This window comes from Theropithecus gelada, chromosome 1, assembly GCF_003255815.1.
Source record: "Theropithecus gelada isolate Dixy chromosome 1, Tgel_1.0, whole genome shotgun sequence".
NCBI lineage: Eukaryota > Metazoa > Chordata > Mammalia > Primates > Cercopithecidae > Theropithecus > Theropithecus gelada.
Genome location: NC_037668.1, coordinates 41,540,930 through 41,563,516, shown reverse-complemented (window position 1 = coordinate 41,563,516; position 22,587 = coordinate 41,540,930). Strand labels below are relative to the sequence as shown.

The window sequence follows — 22,587 nt, the reverse complement described above, 5'->3', positions numbered from 1 at the left end:
ATAAAAAATAAAAAATAAATAAAATAAAAAGAAATAGAAAACTTTTGCCAAGTAAGTTTTACATTTACTTTCCTTCTAACATCCTTATTCACTTTTATAACATAGGTTACAGCTCCTTATGAAATGAATCAGACAGCTTTCCATATTTGCCTTTCTTTCTGGAACATCTTATGTAAGACAGAAAATACCGACTGGGCATAGTGTCTCACACCTGTAATCCCAGGACTTTGAGAGGCTGAGGCGGGCAGATCACTTCAGGTCAGGAGTTTGAGACCAGCCTGGCCAATATGGTGAAACCCCGTCTCTACTAAAAATGCAAAAATTAGCCAGGTGTGGTGGTGGGTGCCTGTAATCTCAGCTACTTGAGAAGCTGAGGCAGGAGAATCGCTTGAGTCTGGGAGGCCAAGATTGCAGTGAACAGAGATTGTGCCATTGCACTCTAACATGGGCGACAGAGCAAGACTCCATCTCAAAACAAAAACAAAAACAAACAAACAAAAACTGACAGTGTGGAAAAAAATCACATGGAAATTATCTGAGCCTAGAGACTTGAGGGAGTGAGGTCTCCGATTAGAATTTATTTATTTATTTTTTTGAGACAGTCTCACTCGGTTGCCTAGGCTGGTATGCAGGGGCAGGATCTCGGCTCACTGCAACCTCTGCCTCCTGGATTCAAGCGATTCTCCTGTCTCAGTCTACTGAGTAGCTGGGATTACAGGCATGTAATTTGATTTTTGCATTTTTAGTAGAGATGTGGTTCCACCACATTGGGCGGGCGGGTCTCAAACTCCTGACTTCAAGTGATCCTCTAGCCTCGGCCTCCCAAAGTGCTGGGATTACAAGCAGGAGCCACCACGCTCAGCCAATAGATAACAAATTCAAGAAAGTGGTTTTGTCTGGGCGGAAAGTAAGAGACAAGACTCCAGAAATAAGGGAGGGTCACCCAGGAAGACTCATCTAGAAGGTGATTCATCAGGGGAAATCTGAAGCAAATATGGCAAAACGTTAACAATAAATCTGGGTGTGAGTAACTTTGTGTTTTATGTATTACTCAGTAGACTTTTCGGTGTATTTGGAATATAATGAAAATTATACTGAGAATATATGACAGACTAAGATATCGTGATTAGAATGTGCAGAATTCTTTTTTTGTTTGTTTTTTTTGTTTTGTTTTGTTTTGTTTTTTTTGAGGCAGCGCCTCAGTTTGTCACCCAGACTGGAGTGCAGTGGCACTATCTCACCTCACTGCAGCCTTGACCTCCTGGGCTCAAGCCATCCTCCAGTCTCAGTTCCCTAAGTAGCTGGGACTACAGGTGTGCACCACCACACCTAGCGAACTTTTTGTAGAGACCGGGTTTCACCGTATTGCCCAGGCTGGTCTTGAACTCCTGAGCTCAAGCAATATGCCTGCCTTGGCCTCCCAAAGTACTAGTATTATAGGGGTGAGTCACTGTGCCCAGCCCAGAACACGTTAGAGAAATTCTGCTAGAAATGGGAAGAAATGAATGCTAGCTAGAGACTCCTATGGCAGCAAACACAGTTTTTCTTTCTTTTCCTTTTGCTTCATTTTCAAAATGAAAGATTGTGAAGAGCCTGGTCATAAGCTGAAGAAAATGATTTATCAGAGACAAGAAAATTGATCCAGAAGAGATGGGATAAATAGAGGGAAAGCTTTGAGAAGCCAAAGAGAAACTTTAGTGTGGACAAGGAATTTTAGTACCATATGGTCTGTAATAGTAAAATAAATGTACATCAACAGGCAAAGGTTAAACCGTGCACCATTCGTTTTATAAACTACTCTATGCCAGCTAATTAGAATGAGGAGAAATCTTCAAGATTTACACTTAAGTGGAAAAAAGTGAGATGATCAATACCACAGTAAAACACTATTTCTATAAGGAAAGATAAAACCAGACATCATCCGGTTGGGCGCAGTGGCTCTACTAAAAATATGACATTAGCTGGGAGTGGTGGCGCACGCCTATAATCCTGGCTACTCGAGAGACTGAGGCAGGAGAATTGTTTGAACCCTGGAGGTGGAGGTTGCAGTGAGCCGAGATCTCACCATTGCGCTCCAGCCAGGGTAACAAGAGCGAAACTCCATCTCAAAAACAAACAAACAAACAAACAAACGAAAACAAGAAAGAAAAAACCAGACATCTCTATGTGCACATAAGGATGTTTAAGAATTCACGGGAGAGTCTGGAAGAAGGCACACTGAACTGAACTATCTGGAGAGGGGGGAGGGATGGAGGGAAAGTTCAGAGGAGACATTTGCTGTCTGTATTATTGGATTGTCTTACGTTGAGAACCCTGTCTGTATTAATTGCAGGAGTGGGGGATGTATGAGAAACAAATGAAGTTGCCTGCATGTACTTTTTCTGATTGCTGGACTTCACGATACACAGGGAGTTACCACAGCGTCACCAAGACCGTGGCAAGACCGCGGGCACAGCGGAAAGCCCAATGGCTGCCAGGGATTGGGGTACAGTGGGATGAATAGGCAGAGCTGAGAGGCTTTTTAGTAAGTGAAACTACTCTGCATGATGCTATAATGGTGGAAACGTGTCATTATCCATTTGTCAAAACCCATAGAATGGGCCCAGTGTGGTGGCTCACACCTATAATCTCAGCAGTCTGGGAGGCCGAGGCAGGAGGATCACCTGAGGTCAAGAGTTCAAGACTAGCCTGGCCAGCATGGTAAAGCCACATCTCTGCTAAAAATTAAACATTAGCCAGGCATGGTGGTGTGCGCCTATAATCCCAGATGAAACTCCACTAAAAAAAAAAAAAAAAAAGAAAAAAGAAAAAGAAATATTTTACAAGTGTTACTACATGCCTCTATGAGTTTCTTTTTTTTTTTTTTTTTTTTTGAGACAGAGTCTCGCTTAGTCGCCCAGGCTGGAGTGCAGTGGCGCGATTTCGGCTCACTGCAAGCTCCGCCTCCCGGGTTCACGCCATTCTCCTGCCTCAGCCTCCCGAGTAGCTGGGACTACAGGCGCCCGCCGCCTCGCCCGGCTAATTTTTTGCATTTTTAGTAGAGACGGGATTTCACCATGTTAGCCAGGATGGTCTCGATCTCCTGACCTCGTGATCCGCCCGCCTCGGCCTCCCAAAGTGCTGGGATTACAGGCGTGAGCCACCGCGCCCGGCTATGAGTTTCATAGTTAGATAAAACGGAATATGATGTCTTTACTGGTGAGAGCTAGTTTGATTCAGCAATGGCCGCTCCCCACCATGAGGACAGGCACGGGTTGGTGATGCCCTGAGGCTCCTGCTCATGCGCACTGTGGGCCTCCCCTTCCAGGGCAAGGGCCGCGCCTTTTGCAGTAAAGTCCTCTCCTGGCACAGGTAATGGTCAGAAGTTGAGGGTTCTGGATCCACCCATCAAGAGTGAGCAGGGTCTCAGCGTCTGGATTGAAGGGAGGGCCCCCAAGAAGAAGGGGCTTAACTTCAGGGGCTCATGCCCACTGGTCACTTAGAATAATCCAGGCCCTGTGTGTCCACCTGGTATTGCGTGTTAACCGTCTGAACACTCACATACAGAAGCAAGGTGGTAACACACACCCAGAGGGAAGTAAAGAATAGGAGGAGCTCATCACCATGATTTCATTCTCATGCCATGAGTTCCTGGGGCCAAACCTCATTGATCAGACAACTCACTGCCTTTTTCTCTCCATAAAAGCAACTGTAGATTACTCAGGTTTACAGTGAAGAAAAATTGAGGCTGGGTGCAGTGATACACCCCTATAATCCCAGCTACTGGTTGAGGTGGGAGAATTGCTCTATCCCGGGAGGCGGGGGTTGCAGTGAGACGAGACGGTGCCACTGTATTCCAGCCTGGGCGACACAGCGAGACACCGTCTCAAAAAAAAAAGAAACAGCAACAAAAAAAAGGGTGGCTACATGGCTACGTTTTGAATAGAGGATCTTAGAGGATGTTTGATTTGAGAAGGAAAAATTTCTATGAAAATAGAAGTATAAATTGGAACCTTTTGTGTTAATGCAAGACAATAGCAAGTCCATGGAAGGAAGTCACATGGAGTCTTATTCTGTCATTTTGGGAAAGCGATTTCCTAACACCATCTGCCTCTCGAAGAGGATTTTCCGTGGAAATCCTTAAATGTAACTCATGTGGTAGAATCCCTTCAAATGAGGCTCAAGGACAGTTTTCCTCTGGTTTTGTTTCTAAAAGCCATCAGCTCCAGGTTCTGGGTCATGGAAGGTCTGATCATTATCCGTCGATAGTTCATGGAAAGTCTTCTTGCCTGGATGACAGAGTGAGACTCAGTCTCAAAAAAAAAAAGGAAGCAAAAAGAAATGTCCTCTAACGCGAAGTGTCTGGGTCAAAAGGGTTCGGTCCAATAGAGACCTGGTGCGAGAGTGAACAATCTTCATTCCAAACAGCCTGACGGTTTCAAAGGTGGCAGGCAACTGGAGCAGGGTTTCTTTGTTTGCAACAAAGTGAGTTTGAGTTTTAATAGTAAGGGGAGCTCCCCTTGCTCTTATCCTTTCAGCTGTTTTAGCTGCAAAGACTTCATTATCCTTTGCATTCTTTTCTTTCAGCATTGGATATTTTACATTCTAGAACTCTCTTAAAATGTTCACCTATGGTGACCAATTCAGTCATATCAGTAACTTCTTTTTGTGTGTGTGTGCGATGGAGTCTCCCTCTGTTGCCCAGGCTGGAGCGCAGCAGCACAATCTTGGCTCACTGCAGACTCTGCCTCCTAAGTTCAAGGCTTCTCCTGCCTCAGCCTCCCGAGTAGCAGGGACCACAGGTGCGTGCCACCATGTCCGGGCAACTTTTGCATTTTTAGTAGAAATGTGGTTTCACTATGTTGACCAGGCTGCTCTCAAACTCTTGACCTCGTGATCCACCTACCTCGGCCTCCCAAAGTGCTGGGATTACAGATGTGAGCCGCCGTGTCCGGCCTTTTGTATTTTTAGTAGAGATGGGATTTCACCATGTTAGTCAGGCTGGTTTTGAACTCCTGACCTCAAATGAGCCACCCACCTCAGCCAACCAAAATGCTGGGATTACAGGTGTGACCCACAGCACCCAGCCTGGTAATTTCTTATGTGATTTTTTTTCCTTTTCTTTCTTTCTTTCTTTTTTTTTTTTTTTTTGAGACAGAGTCTTGCTCTATCACCCAGACTGGAGTGCAGTGGTGCGATCTTGGCTCACTGCAAGCTCCACCTCCCGGGTTCACGCCATTCTCCTGCCTCAGCCTCCCGAGTAGCTGGGACTACAGGCTCCTGCCACCTCGCCCGGCTAGTTTTTTGTATTTCTTAGTAGAGACGGGGTTTCACCATGTTAGCCAGAATGGTTTCGATCTCCTGACCTCGTGATCCACCCGTCTCAGCCTCCCAAAGTGCTGGGATTACAGGCTTGAGCCACTGCGCCTGGCCTGTGATTTTTTTCTTTTCCTTTTTTTTTTGAGGTGGAGTCTCACTCTGTCGCCCAGGCTGGAGTGAAGTGGCACGATCTCGGCTCACTGTAACCTCTGCCTCCTGGGCTCAAGCGATTCTGCTGCCTCAGCCTCTGCAATAGCTGGGACTACAGGCGCCCACAACCAGGCCTGGTTAATTTTTTGTATTATTAGTAGAGACGGGGTTTCACCTGTTAGCCAGGATGATCTTGATCACCTGACCTCGTGATCCGCCCGCCTTGGCCTCCCAAAGTGCTGAGATTACAGGCGTGAGCCACTGCGCCTGGCCTATGTTATGTTTTTCAATCAGGTCACCAAGCTGTGGTCGAAGTCCCTTAATGAGTAAAGTTGTCCTAGCCCTTCAAGTTCTAGCGGGAAATACTCCCTAGTTATTATTATAAGACCAGAATGTTTTACAAAGGAAATTACCATTCTAGACTTGGAATCAAAAACTGACACATCTGTCTTCTGTTCACATGGTGCAGTCATAAACCACTTGGCTGAGCATGGCGACACAAGAGTAATCCCAGCACTTTTGGAGGCCGAGGCAGGAGGATCGCTTGAGACCAGGAGTTAGAGACCAGCCTAGCCAACAGAGGGAGTCCCCATCTCTATAAAAATGAAACAAATTAGCCAGCTGTGGTTTTGTGCATCTTTGGTCTCAGCTACTCAGGAGGCTGAGGTGGGAGGATTTCTTGAGCCCAGGAGGTTGAGGCTGCAGTGAACTATGATCTACCACAACACTCCAGCCCAGGTGACAGAAGGAGATCCTGTCTCAGAAAAAATAAATAAATAAATGAACAAATAACAATGGATCAGTCAATCTTTCATGGGAAGGCAGTGGGGATTGTTGTATCTTTTGGGCCATCCCTGGAAGTAGATCTTGAGGGGATGATAATACTTTCCTCAGGCATTTTTCCACCCTGCTGTCGTCGTTCATTTTTAGGCTTTCCCAGGTCCCAATACATGTGTGTCAACTGATACAAACCAGGTAACCCAGAGTCACAGCCTCCTGCGAGGATTCGAATTTACTCAGTAGATCGGGTGCAGTGACTCACACCTGTAATCCCAGCACTTTGAGAGGCTGAGGTGGGAGGATCACTTGAGGCCAGAAGTTCAAAACCAAACTGGGCAACATTGCAAGACCCTGTCTCTGAAAAAACAAAATCCAACAGAAAATAATGCTAAGTAGGCTATGGAGAAATGGGAACCCTGGTACACCATTGGTAGTTACGTAAATTAGTACAGCTGCTGTGAAAAACAGTGTGGAGTTTTCTCCAAAAAATAAAAATAAAATTACTATATGAACCATAAATCCCACTGCTGGATATATATCCTAAAGAAAAAAGAAATATATCTAAGAGATATCTGCACTTCCATATTATTTTTATTTTTCTTTATTTCTTTTTATTTTTGTGAGACTGAGTTTTTCCTCTTGTTGCACAGGCTGGAGTGCAGTGGTGTGATCTTAGCTCACTGCAACCTCTACCTTGGTTTAGGTGATTCTCCTGCCTCAACCTCCCAAGTAGCTGGGATTACAGGCATGTGCCACCATGCCCGGCTAATTTTGTATTTTTAGTAGAAATGGAGTTTCACCATGTTGGTCAGGCTGGTCTCTAATCCTGACCTCAAGTGATCCACCCACCTTGGCCTCCCAATGTTCTGGGATTACAGGTGTGAGCCACCGTACCTGGCCTGCACTCCCATATTTATTGCAGCACTATCCACAATAGCCAAAATATGGAATCAACCTAAGTGTCCATCAACAGATGAATGGATCAAGAAAACGTGGTGAATATACACAATAGAATATCATTCAGCCATAAACATGAATGAAATCCTGTCATCTGCAGCAACATGGATGGAACTGGAGGGCGTTATGTTAAGTGAAGTAAGCCAGATACAGAAAGACAAACATGGCATGTTCTCACTCATATTTAGGAACTAAAAAACATGAAACTTAAAAATAAAGAGTAGAATGACGGTTATCAGAAGCTAGGAAGGATAATGGGAAACAAAGGATAAGAAGGGCGCGGTGGCTCACATCTGTATTCCCAGCACTGTGGGAGGCCAAGGTGGGCGGATCATGAGGTCAGAAGATTGGGACCATCCTGGCTAATACGGTGAAACCCTGTCTCTACTAAAAATACAAAAAAAAGATATTTAGCTGGGTGTGGTGGCACGTACCTGTAGTCCCAGCTACTCAGAGGCTGAGGCAGGAGAATGGCATGAACCTGGGAATCGGAGCTTGCGGTAAGCTGAGATTGCACCACCGCACTCCAGCCTGGGTGACAGAGCAAGACTCCATCTCAAGAAAAAAAAGGGGGGCGGGGGATGGTTCATGGGTACAAAAATGTAGTTAGGAAGGAATAAGATCTAGTGTTCAGTAGCACCATAGGGCAGCTCATGTTGACAATAATTCATAGTAAATTTCTACATAATTAAAACAATGGAATTGGAACGTTGCTGACACAAAGAAATGATAAATCCTTGAGATGGTGAAAACCCGCGTTACCCTGATTTGAACATTACACATTTTACGCTTGTATCAGAATATCAGGCCAGTTGTGGTGGCTCATGTCTATAATCTCAGTACTTTGGGAAGCCCAAGTGGGTGGATTACCTGAGGTCAGGAGTTCGAGACCAGCCTGGCCAACCTGGTGAAACCCCGTCTCCACTAAAAATACAAAAATCAGCCAGGTGTGGTGATGGGCTCCTGTAGTCCCAGCTACTCAGGAAGCTGAGGCAGTAGAATTTCTTGAACCTGAGAGGTGGAGTTTGCAGTGAGCCGAGATTGTGTCATTGCACTCCAGCCTGGGTGAAAGAGGGAGACTCCACCTCAAAAAAAAAAAAAAAAAAAAAAAAAGAAAGAAAGAAAGAAAAAAAAAGAACATCAGATGTACCCTGTAAATATGCACAATATTTATACATCCACAACAATTTTAAAATTAAAAAAATAGTAAAACTAGGCACGGTGGCTCATGCTTGTAATCCCACCACTTTGGGAGGCCAAGATAGGAGGAACACTTGAGTCTAGGAGTTTGAGATCAACGAGGTCAACACAGTGAACTCAGGTTCACCTGAGTGAACCATCAGAGAGCTTCCTGGCCCCACATGGGGCAGGTTCCAAAGAGATTCTCAAGGCAGTGCAGGAACACTGCCTACAGGTCAGTGCCCTGGTGTCTCATGTTTCTTGATAAGGAGAGAAGGGAGACGTTATAGGAAGATATCTCATTGATATGAATTAACTTTCCAAAAGATGTATTATTGTATTAATGTGCACTAGAAATACTTAGAATAGGTAATATGCATTTTTCTAAAAGGGAAATTGGACACAACTACCTTAATTCAGTGAAACCCACCAGCCACCGTCAGGACAGGCAAGAGTTGGTGATGTCACCAGGCTCCTGCAATACACGCTATGGCCATTCTCTTCCAGGTCAGGGGGCAGCCCCTGGTGCAGTGAAGCTGTTTCCTGGCATGGCCAGTTTTCAGGAACGGATTCCTCTGGATCTACCCATTAGGAGTGAGCAGGGTTTCAGTATCTGGGGAGCAGTGAGGGCCCCTGAGAAGAAGGTAGATTTCAGTGGCTCATCATCATTGCCCACACAGAATGTTCCAGGCCCCAAGTGCGCATCTCTTGTGAATGAACCCAGTGAACAGGCATGGGAGAAAGCAAGTAAGAAACAGATGACTGAAGAGGGTAAAAAATGGATGGGAATTAATCAAAATGATCACATTTCAGTTTGGATGCCTGGATTTGCTGTAGCTGAACCTCAATCACAGAAAACTTAGTGCCTTTCATCAGCAACTAGAGACTTCTGATGTATAAATAGCTAAAACAGATTGATCAATCATGGAAGACACTAGAAAGTTTCCATTCAGGTTCCATTTATTTATGACATTTTCAAATAACCATCCTTGCGGGGGTAAGTCCTGCATCACTCTAGAACTTCAGGTTCCATTTCTGAGTCTAGGAAACAGGTCCCTGAAGGCCTCATCGATGCCAAGTCAGCGTTTTCACCCAGTCCTGCCCCAGCTGAGTCGCCTTTGTTTTTCCACTTCCAGTCAGCACTTGCCTGAAACACACGGCTGTGTGCTTGCTTTAAGATGCACCTCACCGGGCACGGCTGCTCTTGCCTGTAAACCCAGCACTGTGGAAGGCCAAGGTGGTCAGATCACTTGAGGTCAGGAGTTCGAGGCCAGCCTTTGCCAACATCATGAAACCCAGTCTCTACTAAAAATACAAAAATTAGATGGGCGTGGTGGCACACGCCGGTAACACCAGCTACTAGGGAGGCTAAGGCAGGAGAATCACTTGAACCTGGGAGGTGGAGGTTGCAGTGAGATGAGATTGTGCCACTGCATTTCAGCCTGAGGGAGAGAGCAAAACTCCATTAAAAAAAAAAAAAAAAAAGCACCTATGTCCTAGATTTCAGTGTCCAAGGGTCCAGAAGAAAGCTTATCCATTCCACTAACCAGCTCTTCCCTAGGAGCAAAGATGGAAGTCCACTCTCTCAGATGGCCATGAGCCACAGGAAGGGCAGGGAACGGGACCAAAAAAGATCCTCTTGGGCTGCCTGACTTCCCTGAGCGTCCGCATCAGCTCAGCCCGAATTGGGGCAAGGATCTCCCAGTTGACATGACCCCTGTTGTCAAGACTCTCCAGAGGGGCAGGATACAACTCCAGGCCTAACTTGCTCAGCCCGCCTGTGTGACGCAGCAGGTCTTTCAGAGCATTCGTGGAGGTCTCATTTCCACCAAAGTAGAAGGTGGTGAGCTGGGAGCAGCGGCTCAGGGCAGGCAGGAGGACCCTGAGTTGGGAGTCCTGGATCCGACAGTCCTTTAAGGTGAGGCTTTCGAGAGTAGCAGCAGCTTTCTCTAGCAGAGCTCCAAGGGGCTCAAGATTGGTGGTCCACATTAGGATATGAATCAGGTGCAGCTCCTTTAGCTGACTGAGGCTTGGGTACTGAGACAGACACTCCACGTCCTGATCAGCTAGGTAAGCATGACAGAATATAAAGGCCCGCAAGGGGTTCTTGAGGCACCTAGGGAGAGCAAGAAGTTAGTTTTGAGCAATGGTGCCAGTTAGAGGAGGAGGGTGGGAAAGAATCTCAGTGGTAAACTTGAAGTGGGCGTTGAGTAATTCTGCACCTTACTACAGCACAGGTGTTATGGTAACCTGCAATGGGGAAGCCTGTTTCACCCAAACACAAGTTTGTTCCCATCATCAGATGATGGTCCGCATGCAAGGTGCTGCCTGATGAAGACTCAGATCATTCAGGGGCAGCTCCATTTTAGGCTCAGTCCTTTCACACTTGCTTGTGTGATTGATTCAAGGCCACAAACTCCTTAAAGCCTCTTTACTTCATCTTTCAGCAGACAACCTCATCTCTGGGCCAGAGGAGCCCAGTGGGAGATGTGCACAAAGAACTCGGCTGAGCAAGGTCTACGGATATCAGCTAGGGGGCTACCTGCCTGCAAAGGTTCCCTGACATGTCTGTGTCTGTAAACCACCTATCACTTTATACCACTCTCATGCCTACTCCCTCACCTCTGTCCAAGAAGCACGCTTTTCCCATGCCAACTACTTTTCCTGGGGTTCAACAGAACCTTTTAAAGACAGGGAATTAGAGACAGGATCATTGGCATTTACTAAGCTGTGAGGACAGAGCTTCTACAGTGAAACGCACAGGTTTGATACACTTGCCCTTCTTTCACACTCTCCCCTATATGAAGAGTAAGTTTCAACATATTAACTTTAAACACACTTCCTAGAAAGGAATTCACAAATGCACCCTCACTAGATCTGAACCCCCGACTAACTAGCTCCCTACATGTCTCTCTGTGTTGCAACTATCCCAGGCCATCCCTCTGCCCTTATTTGAGTGGTCTTGTGATACCCACTTCAGGATATAGAGCACTGAACAGCATAATGTGTTGATATTCTAGCCTCCCATTCCCTGTGACATCACCAGTGGCTGGTACACAGTACATGCCCACTAGCATTTACTGTGAAAAAGAACAAAAGGTCTGTGGTATGGTCTGCAGAGAAAGCTCACCATCCTTTCTTACCTGAGCAGGTGCTCCAGGTGCTCTTTGATATTGCTGACCTTTCTTATATAAAGCATCTGGGGGTAGGACAGGCAGAGGAATGGAGAGTCCAAGTCAGGAATGAACTGCTGGAGGCCGCTCACGTATAACTCACCGTCATAACCGAAGGCTAAAAAGAGTTTGCGAAGATTTCTCATCTGGCTCAGGTAAGGGGCAAACTTTCCTGTTTGATTCAGAGAGCACTTTCTCCTGACTTCCAACTCCTGGATACTGTCTGGGTATATCCTTTCCAATAGATTTCTGAAACTTGAAGTGGGCATTGAATAATTCTGCACCTTACTACAACACAGGTGCACGAGATCTCTTCTGTAGTGGACCCACCCACAGAGGTAGCTCAGGCATTCATCCAGCGCACTGGCCTTTAGGCAGAGGTCTATGAACACCTTCAAGGGCTGGCGTGTTCCCGTTCTCGGACAGTCCTCCACTGTCTGCCTCTTACTCATGGCCTCTGGGGAGCAGGACAGGGCCCGGGCTCCAGACCATATGGTCCAGAAATTCTCATCAACATCCCGCAAATCCAGCACTTGAAGTTTCCACCTCCTGTAAGTAACATGGGGGAAAAGCTCAGAATGAGCAAGGACCCACCCCTGACCTGAACTTTCCCTCCACATCCAGGACATCAGCTGCTTCTGTCCTCAGTGCTCTCACTTCTGTCTCTTCTCCATCCCATTCCCTCTTGGATTTTGTCTGGCACCCACTTCTAGTACCTTGACCTTCCACTGGGAGGAAGCAGGTTCCTGTTTCCTCGGTGGACCCTGTATGGTCAGCAGTCCTTTCCCAGAGGAGCTGGGCCATGGCCAAGGCCTCTCATGGGCACCATCAGAAGCCTCTGAGCCACCCTAGCTCCCCAGCCCCACCACACCTGAGCCAGCTGTCCCTTCCCTGGATGCCTGGGCCCTTCCCACCAGGCCACCTGAGTCACCTCACCTGGGGCGAACCTTCTGGGCCAGCAGTGTATCAAGTCCCTTCAGCGCAGCTCGCAAGGTCTCCAGATGAGGTGTCTTCATCAGGGATCCCAGAGGGAGGCGGAGGAAGGGCCAGGCCTGCACCATCAGCTTCAGGGCCTCATAGTGTCTCATGCTGAAGGCCTCCATGAACATCAGAGGGAAGACCTCCCGGGGCAGCTCATCCGGGGTGAAGATGGTCGGGGCCCGGTTCCTCAGCAGGCTCTGCCCTGCCAGCTCCAGGAGTCTGGATGGGGACTGGAGGCTCATTCTGACAAATCTGCAAGGAAAAGCTCTAGAGGACAATCCAGCAAAAAGGCAAGTTTCTCAGGCCAATCCCCTGCAACCCCCACTTCTCCTAGGGCCAAAGTCATTTCTCCAGCATGTGTGAAAGAGCTCTCAGTTTAGTCCAATTCCATTCTGTAATAAGTGGCCACAGAGACACAGTTCTACCCTCTGGTACCAAGAAGAGTGTGTCCCAGCCTCTAAAGAGCAGGCAAGATCTTTCCTAGTCCATGAATTATTAGCCTCTGCTCCACTAAACTCATAGCACTGGGAAATGTTACCGAGGATCTCTGAAGTTCAGATCTCATGCCCAGCTAATCTTTTATTTGATGACTTTTTGTAAAGACAGTGGGTTTCACAATGTTGTCCATGCTAGTCTTGAGCTCCTAGACGCAAGCAATCCACCCCCCTTGGCCTCCCAAAGTGCTGGGATTACAGGCATGACCCTGTCCCCAGCCTCATTATTGAAAATTTCAGTGAGAAGCTTTGAAAGCTATGTGACAGTGTTATGCATCATTCGCAAGACAGATGTTTCCGATACACACCTCTTACACATCTTAAAAATGAACCACTTTGGCTGGGTGCAGTGACTCACACCTGCAATCCCAGCACTTTGGGAGGCAGAGGAAGGTGGATCATCTGAGGTCAGGAGATCGAGACCAGCATGGCCAACATGGTAAAGTCCTACCTCTACTAAAATTACAAAAATTAGCCAGGTGCAGTGATGTGTACCTGTAGTCCAAGCTACTAGGGAGGCTGAGGCAGGAGGATTGCTTGAACCCAGGAGGCAGAGGTTGCAGTGAGTTGAGATTATACCACTGCACTCCAGCCTGGGAAATAGGCTAGATTTAAAAAAAGAGAGAGAGAGAGAACTACTTTTGACTAGACTTCTTAAGCCCCACCCAGTTAATCCTGATTGGATTTTTGGCTTTCTTCCAGATTAACCAATAGAATTAGATATTCATCCACCAAAGTGAAAGATTTAGGGATAAGGTGAAAGTCCAGGACTCGTTCACTGATTCACTCCACAAACACGGAGTTTTACTAATATGTGTCCCTCATTGTCCTAAGTGTGAGATACAGAAGGGTCAAATCTCTTCCTGACATTAGACAGAAAGAAAAAAACTTGAAAGTATCTTTGTTGAGAGATCCTTGGCCAAATCAACTGTATCAAAATATTTCAGAGTTAAAACCGTTTTACAAAGACAGAGATGACAGTCCCTAAGAAAACACAATAGAAATCTTCATGTATCCAGTGATCACCTGGGTGGTATAATTTAATTTTTTTTGGTGTAGGAGAGCTGAGTCTCACTTTGTCGCCCAGGCTGGAGTGCAGTGGCACCATCTCGGCTCACTGTAACCTCCGCCTCCCAGGTTCAACCGATTCTCATGCTTCAGTCTTCCAAGTAGCTGGGATTACAGGCATGCACCTCCACACCCATGTTTCCATTCAGGTGAAAGAGTTACAGTGAGGATGTAATTGCTTTAAAATTAAGGCCAAAGATCCTCTTTTGTTGAGATTTTTGTTTGTTTGTTTTTTTAAAAAACAGGGTCTCAATCTGTTGCCTAGGCTAGAGTATAGTAGTGGTGTGAGCACGGCTCACTGCAGCTTCAATCTTCCGGGCTCAAGTGATTCTCCCACCTCAGCCACCCAAATAACTGGGAATACAGATGCATGACACCATGCCCGGCTAATTAAAAAAAAAAAAAAAAAAAATTGTAGAGGCAGAGCACCATTGACTCCCACCAGTAATTGTAGCACTTTGGGAGGCCGAGTCAGGTGGATCACTTGAGGTCAGGAGTTCGAGACTAACCTGGCCAGCATGGTGAAACCCCACCTCTACTAAAAATACAAAAATTAGCAAGGCATGGCAGCAGACGGATGTAATACCAGCTACTCAGGAAGCTGAGGCATGAGAATTGCTTGAGCCTGGGAGGTGGAGGTTGCAGTGAGTCGAGATCGTGCCATTACACTCCAGCCTTGGCAACAGAGTGAGACTCCATCTGCCCCCTCCAAAAAATAATATTTTGTAGAGATGGGTTTTTGCCATGTTGCCCAGTTAGGTCCCAAACGCCTGGGCTCAAATGATCCCCCCACTTTGGCCTCCCAAATGTTGAGGTAACAGGCATGAGTCACTGCTCCCATCAAGAATTATGAAATGACATAAACCAAAGCACAATCACATTTTTTGAAATAAAGACAAAACTGCATTTAGAAGAAAAAATTCAAAGTTTCGAATTGTTCATATGAAAAAAAAAAGATATTGCTCTATGCCATCGTAGGCTACACTGCCACCATCCCAGATGGGCTGACTGTAGGTCAGATGGGAGTGTCCTTACAGAAATTAGGGACTTACCAGATGCGGACTGAGTTTGCAGGGTGCTCAGACCTCAGGAAGAACCGAGCAGTAACTCCAGGCTTGAAGACTTTGGGTTTCTCCTCTGGGTCTTTAGAAGCTTTTATTGACCTTTCTCATCACAACTCCCACCCACGCCCCTCCACGTATCCACTGCTAGCTTCCAATCAAAAAGTGATATCTGATTGCATTTCTGAAGCTCCACCCAGTTAATCCTGATTGCGTTTTTGGCTTTCCCCAGATTAATGGATTGAATCAGGCATCCATTCGTATCAGATATCCATATTAATTTCAGGAATCAAGAAATTGACAGTGTTAGGAATAGGGTGGAAGTCAAGAATTCATTCATTCCAGGCCAGGCAAGGTGGCTCATGCCTGTAATCCCAGCATTTTGGAAGGACAAGGCAGGTAGAACACGCAAGGTCAGGAGTTCAAGACCAGCCAGGTCAGAAAGGTGAAACCCCGTCTCTACAAAAATACAAAAACTAGCCAGGCATGATGGCAGGTGCCTGAAACCCAGTTACTCGGGAGGCTGAGGTGAGAGGATCACTTGTACCCAGAAAGCAATGGTTGCAAAATTGTGCCACTGCACTCCAGTCTGGGAGACCGAGGGAGATTCTGTCAAAAAAAAAAAAAAAAAAAAAAAAAGTCATTCATTCATGAACTCCACAAACACTGATGGACTTTTACTAATATGTGACCTTCATAGTCCTGAGTGTGAGGCAGGGAAGGATTTCATCTGCTCCGGACATTAGACAGAAAAATAAAATCTGAAAGTAGTGTTGTTGGGAGATCTTTGGCCACATCAAAATTATAAAAACGCTTTATACTTAAGAAAGCTTTATAAAAACAGAGGAGTCCTCCCTACAAAATCAGAATAAAACTTTCCATGTATCAAATGGTCATGTAGGTTTTATATCACCTAAGGTAGCCGTTTATTCACTCGTGCTGCTGGAAGAGAGGTGCCACTGAGGGCGTGAGTGGTCTCAGGGCTTAGGTTAAGGCTTCTCCGGAAGAAATGGAAACCTTACCTATCAACTTTATAAATGTAATCAGTGAAGAAGGGAGGGGAAGAAACAAAAATAAACCAAGCTTGCAGCACATTCAGCATTCATCATGAGGTCAGCTTGCTCTCTGACCTGCTTCCTCATGGCTGCTGGCAGCCTACTGTCCCAAAATCATGTAGACCTTAGATTATAGTTTCCCTTGACTGCCACATAAGGCTCACTTCAACTTCCGCCTCCTCAGTTCAAGTGATCCTCCTGCCTCAGCCTCCGGAGGAGCTGGGATTACAGGCACACGCCACCATGCTGGGCTAATTTTTGTATTTTTAGTAGAAACGGGGTTTCACCGTGTTGGTCAGGCTGGTCTCGAACTCCTGACCTCAGAATACACAGATATTTTTATTCTGTCTTTTAGGGCTGACATCACTGTCTTCTTCAAACTGTTTTAACTCAGAAACGTTTTGAGACTTTTGAGGTGGCCAAAGGTCCCCCGATAAAAATACCCTATTTTTTTTTTTTCCTAATGTCAGGAACAGATTAAACCCTTCCCTGTATCACTATGGCAGTCACATATTAGTCAAACTTTATAGTGTTTGTGGAATAAATGAATAAAAAGTTTTAGACTTTCACCCTACTATTAATTCTTTCACTTTCATAAATGCCTATCTAACTTAATCACTCAAGAAGAAGAAAGTAGAAAACTCAATCAGTATTAACTGAGTGGAACTTCAGGATCTAGTGGGATGTCATTTTCGGATTGGAAGTTGGTAATTGGGAAGGGGGTTGCGGTGAGAAAGATCAATGAAAGCTCCAGAAGATATACAAAAGAGCCCCATACTCTGGCACCTGAGCTTCCGCTTGGTTCTCGGAGAGGTCCCAGCACCCTGCAAAGTGAGTAAGATCTGGTAAGTCATCCCCTTCTTAGGATCTGGTAAGCCACCGCTTCTTAGGGGCATGCCCGTCTGATCTCCAGCCAGCCAGTCTAGGGGGCGGTGACGTGCTGCCCAAGCTGACCCAGAGAAACTTCTTGCCTGTTCTTTTAGATGAACAGTTGTAGGCTTTTATTTTTCTTCTAAATGTAGTTTTGTCTTCATCCCTTCAATTTTGATTTTTGCTTGGCTTTTGTCCTTTCAAAATTCTGAAGAAAGCAGTTTAAAAAATGATTTTAAAAACTTACAATTGGCACTTACAATTTTTACTTCTTGATATTTGAAATTATTGGTTTCTGTGTCCTTACATTAGAGTTCAGAGATTGGTGGAATTGCAATGTACAAGTTAGGCTTTTGTTTTTACTAAAACTTTGAAGATATTCCAGGCCAGGCGCGGTGGCTCACGCCTGTAATCCCAGCACTCTGGGAGGCCGAGGCGGGTGGATCACGAGGTCAGGAGATCGAGACCATCCTGGCTAACACCGTGAAACCCCGTCTCTACTAAAAATACAAAAAAAATTAGCTGGGCTTGGTGGCAGGCACCTGTAGTCCCAGCTACTCGGGAGGCTGAGGCAGGAGAATGGCGTGAACCCAGGAGGCGGAGCTTGCAGTGAGCCAAGATCGCGCCACTGCACTCCAGCCTGGGTGACAGAGCGAGACTCTGTCTCTAAATAAATAAATAAATAAATAAATAAATAAATAAATAAGATATTCCCTAGACCATTCTCAAGCATGGAGTCTTTGTTCTGAACATGGGATCCGTTTCTTTCCTGAGACTGCATCCCAAAGTGGGTAATTGTGAGTCTGTGTAAGAGATCTGCACTGCAATCTTCATTCGTGTTTTTATCCCTAACTTCCAAAAGCTCTAGAAGACTGTCATAGAGCTTTTGCAATTTCTTGTTAAAATTTTTCAAAATTAAAAATAGTGGCATCAATGTTATGAAGTCCCTAAAGTCTACCGAAGCATTGTAATTGTGGGAACTGAGAATGTAGGCTTTGTGGGGCCACATGACGGTCTCATTCTTATTGTTTCAGGGTCTTCAGTGACAAGAAATGTTCCCTCAAGAAAGTGGAGCATAGCTTTCAGGATCCTTAGTGACACTTCCCAGTGGTACTGAGATTTTGTGTGGCAAGAGATGAAAATTAATGAGCCAGTGGTCACCTTGCCCCCTCCTCAGTGTTTGAAAGACATTCTGGTAAGAGCAGGAGCGGAATAATGGATGCGTGTCCACCAAGTGCAGAGTGGAACTGGGGCGAGGTAAGGACTTTTCCACCTCTACCAGAGCATTGGCATCGGCCCTGGGAGCTGATGAAGTGATGTGATTGCCATTTCTCTGGGTTCGTCCTCCAGATATTTTTTTCTGCGTGTCCATCAGGATGAGCCTCTGGGCCTACCAAGACACCTGGAGCTGGCGGGGCAGGCCTTGGCCATCTCAGTCCTGCAGTAGCTGCTCGGGGAGCTCTTCCCCCTACTGGTCATGGAGGTCTTCACCAGGAGACGCTGCAAGACCCTGAAAATGATGGTGCAGGCCTGGCCGTTAACCTGCCTTCCTCTGGGATCGCTGATGAAGACAATTCACCCGAAGACATTGTGAGCGATGCTGGATGGGCTGGATGCACTGCTGGCTGGAAAGGTTCACTCCAGATGAGGTGACCCAGGTGGAGAGCACAGGTGTCAAAGAAAGTGACAGCTGGGTGAGGAGGAGAAGGGGGCCTATGGGTGGCCCAGAGGCTTCTGATGGTGCTGAAGAGAAAGCTCAGGGATGCCTCGGGCGATACCCGGAACCTCAGGGAAAGGACTACTCATTATGCAGGGTCCACTGAGGCAACAGGACCTTCTCTCCTAGTGGCACTGAGTACCAGGCAGAATCCAAGGGGTCAGGAGGATGAAGTAAAGTCAGAGAGAGGGAGAAGCAGAAAGGAGGGTAGAACCTAATGTCTGGAATGGAGATAAAACCTCAGATCTGATGGGTGTGGTGGCTCACGCCTGTAATCCCAGCACTTCAGGAGGCTGAAGTGGGTGCATCGCTTGAGGTCAAGAGTTCGAGACCAGCCTGGCCAACATGGTGAAACCCCATCTCTACCAAAAATACAAAAATCAGTCAGGCATGGTAGTGGGCACCTGTAATCCCAGCAAACCAGGAGGCACAGGTGGGAGAATCACTTGAACCTGGGAGGCTGATGCTCCAGTAAGCCAAAATCACGCCACTGCATTCCAGGCTGAGTGACAGTTCAAGGCCCCATCTTAAATAAATAAATAAATAAATAAATAAATAAATAAATAAACTCAATCTAGACAAAAGACTTTCAGTCCTGACATCTAGATACCCACAAAATAACCACCATGTTTTCTATTGTCTTGGTTCCTTTCCAGGGTCCCATTAGAACACCTAGTCCCATTCTGCTCAGTCCCCACCTCACTTTGTCATTTTGTCCTGATTTCCTTCACTGAAGCCTTGACTTAGCCTTGAGATTGATCACACCCTCAGCGGTTCTTTTTTTCTACCTGAATGTGCATATGATCTGCTATGTCAGATAGCATAAAGCCCAGGTGACCATTCAATTTATACAGCTTTTTTATTAGGCTTTTTTAGGAATGACATCACTGTCTTCTTCAAGCTTTTCTCATTCTGAAACATTTTGATAATTTTTGATAATCCAGAGTGGAATAAAGAAGAAGAAATTCATATTCAGATAAACTATGTGAAATTTCGGACAATGACCCCCCCCCAAAACAAAAAGTCTTAAGTGTGCCAGATAGAACAAGCAAATGTCCTATGATGGAATAACCTTATGACTGACAGTTGACTTTTCAACCTCAGCAATGGAAGTCCCAATCACATGTAATCATAATATCAAATTTCCAACTGTATTTTCGAAATTCTTCAATTCCAAATTTAGCAAAAATCTTTCAAGAATGAAGTAGAATAAAAGACTTTCATGATAATGATTGAGAGAGTTCATAAATTTTAGTGCCATTAAAAAAGTCACATGATAAAAAGATCTGAGATTTCAAAAGGAACAGTAAGTAAAGAAATTAGAAATATGTTGCTATTGTAACCAATCTTCAACTCTATAAAAGAGAAATCATAATGACAGACCAGGCATGGTGGCTCACGCTTCTAATCTCAGCACTTTGTGAGGCTGAGTTGGGTGGGTGTCTTGAGGTCAGGAGTTCGAGACCAGCCTGGCCAATGTGGTGAAACCCCATCTCTACTAAACATAAAAAAATTAGCTGGGTGTGGTGGTGTGTGCCTGTAATCCTGGCTACTTGGGAGGCTGAGGCAAGAGAAGTGCTTGAACCCAGGAGGCAGAGGTTGCCATGAGCTGAGACCACACTGCCGCTCTCCAGCCTGGCACACACCTGTAGTCCCAGCTATTGGGGAGGCTGAGGTGGGAGGATCACTTGAGTCCAGGAGACGGAGGTTGCAGTGAGCTACACATGGCCTCATTTTTAAATCTAAATAAATCAACATACAGAAATCTCAAAAATAAAATCATATCCCAAGGAAACATTGAAGAAGATTATGTAAAGAATGGCATTTAGGTAAAATTTACCAACATCCAATATAGTATCTGTCAATTAGGGACACATGTATGAAGAATATCATTAAAACGTGCTTGGTAAAGTTATATAATTAATTCAAGAAAGTGGTTACCCATGAGCAAGAGGGAGCATCAAGGCTTCAGTAATGGGAGGAGGGTTGGTTACCCTGGAGGAATCACGTGTATCTATAAAGTTGTAATAGGTTTAAAAATATCTAAAAATAATATGGAAAATGTTACTATTGTATATGTAATGCCATGTGTGAGTACCTGTGTATTTTTGCTGTCACTCAGTAGAGTGCAGTTGATACATGGTAACAAATGTGCCAGGTTCCTGCGAGATGTTGCTCCTGGGGGAGACGGTGTGTGGGGTCAGGAAGAAAGTGGAAACTGTCTGCTTTCTGTTCAATTTTACTATGAATTTAACACTGTTGTAACAAAATCAGTCGTATTTTATTTAAAAACCTGTACTACTTCCTCTCAGCTCTAAAAGTTTATTCATTTAAATTTAATGATTTTTATTTTTATTTGTTTCATAGACCATACATGAGACTTAGTTTAAATATTTTTAAAATAAAAACCATTATTAAGCTGGGAGCAGCGGCTCATGCCTGTAATTCTGACACTTTGGAAGGCCGAGATGGGAGGATCACTTGCGCCTGGGAGTTTGAGATTAGCCTGGGCAACACAGTGAAACCACAAATCTACATGAAATTTTTAAAAATTAGCCAGATATTAGCTGGGTGTGGTGGTGTGCTCCTGTAGTTAAAGCTACTTGGGAGGCTGAGGCAGGAGAATAGCTTGAACCCCAGAGGCAGAGGTTGCAGTGAGCCGAGATCGCGCCACTGCACTCCAGCCTGGGAGAAAGAGTCAGACTCTGACGCAAAATAAATAAATAAATAAACAAAATTAGCTGGGCATTGTGTCACATGCCTGAGATCTCGGCTATTTAGGAGGCTGATTTGGAAGGATCACTTGAGCCCAAGAGGTTGACGCTGCAGTGAAGTGTAATCACACAACCGCATTCCACCTACGCAAGAGAGTGGGACCCTTTCTCAAAAAAAACAAAAACAAAAACAAAACAACAATAACAAAAACAAAACTCAAAACAATACAACAAACGATAACAACAATTCTTATTTATTTGTATTTAGAATTAGTTTTTTTTTTTTTTTTTTTTTGAGACTGAGTCTGGCTCTGTCGCCCAGGCTGGAGTGCAGTGGCCAGATCTCAGCTCACTGCAACCTCTACCTCCCGGGTTTACGCCATTCTCCTGCCTCAGCCTCCGGAGTAGCTGGGACCACAGGCGCCCGCCACCTCGCCCGGCTAGTTTTTTGTATTTTTTAGTAGAGATGGGGTTTCACCGTGTTAGCCAGGATGGTCTCGATCTCCTGACCTTGTGATCCGCCCGTCTCAGCCTCCCAAAGTGCTGGGATTACAGGCTTGAGCCACCGTGCCCGGCTAGAATTAGTTTTGAAAGTATCATTTATTTTGAGACTTCAAACCACATTAGATATTTTTTAAATGTTACATTGCATATTTTAAATACTAAATTCCCTTAATAATTTAAAATTTCAATTTATATCTTGAAATGTATATAAATTACAATTGAACATTTGTACATTAAAAGAATAGATTTTCTTAATTAAATACCGTTACAATATAGTCCTGTTTACAACACTAACTGATGCCACATGGTCTGATCCACCAGAAGGTGGCACCCATGGGGTGGGAATTTTCTCTGCTTCAAGGAGAGACGAACTCAGGCTTGTACTTCCCATTGCGCCCCCTGCTGGCTGCCGAGGGTCCACCGTCTGGGGGAATCCTGATGAAATGGTGGCCGCCTGTAGAAGCTGAATCCTATTGGGTGCCCTGGGTTCCTGCTTCCTCCCTGTTGTCAGGAATGGAAGGTAAAATTAAAGGATGAAGAATTGCTGGGACTTAGGCTAGAAGGGAAATAGAAAAACAAGATGCAG

At 45.4% G+C, this 22,587-nt stretch overlaps 2 protein-coding genes across 2 annotated transcripts in view; both read right to left on the bottom strand.

Moving 5' to 3' along the window:
• The window catches only part of LOC112622993 (putative PRAME family member 26), a 21,689-nt gene extending 15,289 nt beyond the window's left edge, over positions 1-6,400 (bottom strand). The window contains exons 1-2 of the mRNA XM_025383150.1: positions 6,334-6,400; positions 3,237-3,342 (exon numbers count right to left, since the gene is read on the bottom strand). Coding sequence (XP_025238935.1) covers positions 3,237-3,342; positions 6,334-6,400 — 173 coding nt within the window. The remainder of the gene's footprint in view (positions 1-3,236; positions 3,343-6,333) is intronic.
• Positions 6,401-9,803: 3,403 nt separating this feature from the next.
• Positions 9,804-15,187, bottom strand: LOC112606674 (PRAME family member 17). Its single transcript, XM_025357415.1, has 4 exons — positions 15,133-15,187; positions 12,474-12,785; positions 11,508-12,086; positions 9,804-10,480 (listed from the first exon to the last, which is right to left on the bottom strand). The coding sequence occupies exons 2-4, from the start codon at positions 12,758-12,760 to the stop codon at positions 9,922-9,924; spliced, it is 1,425 nt and encodes a 474-aa protein (XP_025213200.1). The 5' UTR covers positions 12,761-12,785; positions 15,133-15,187; the 3' UTR covers positions 9,804-9,921.
• Between the last annotated feature and the right edge of the window lie 7,400 nt (positions 15,188-22,587).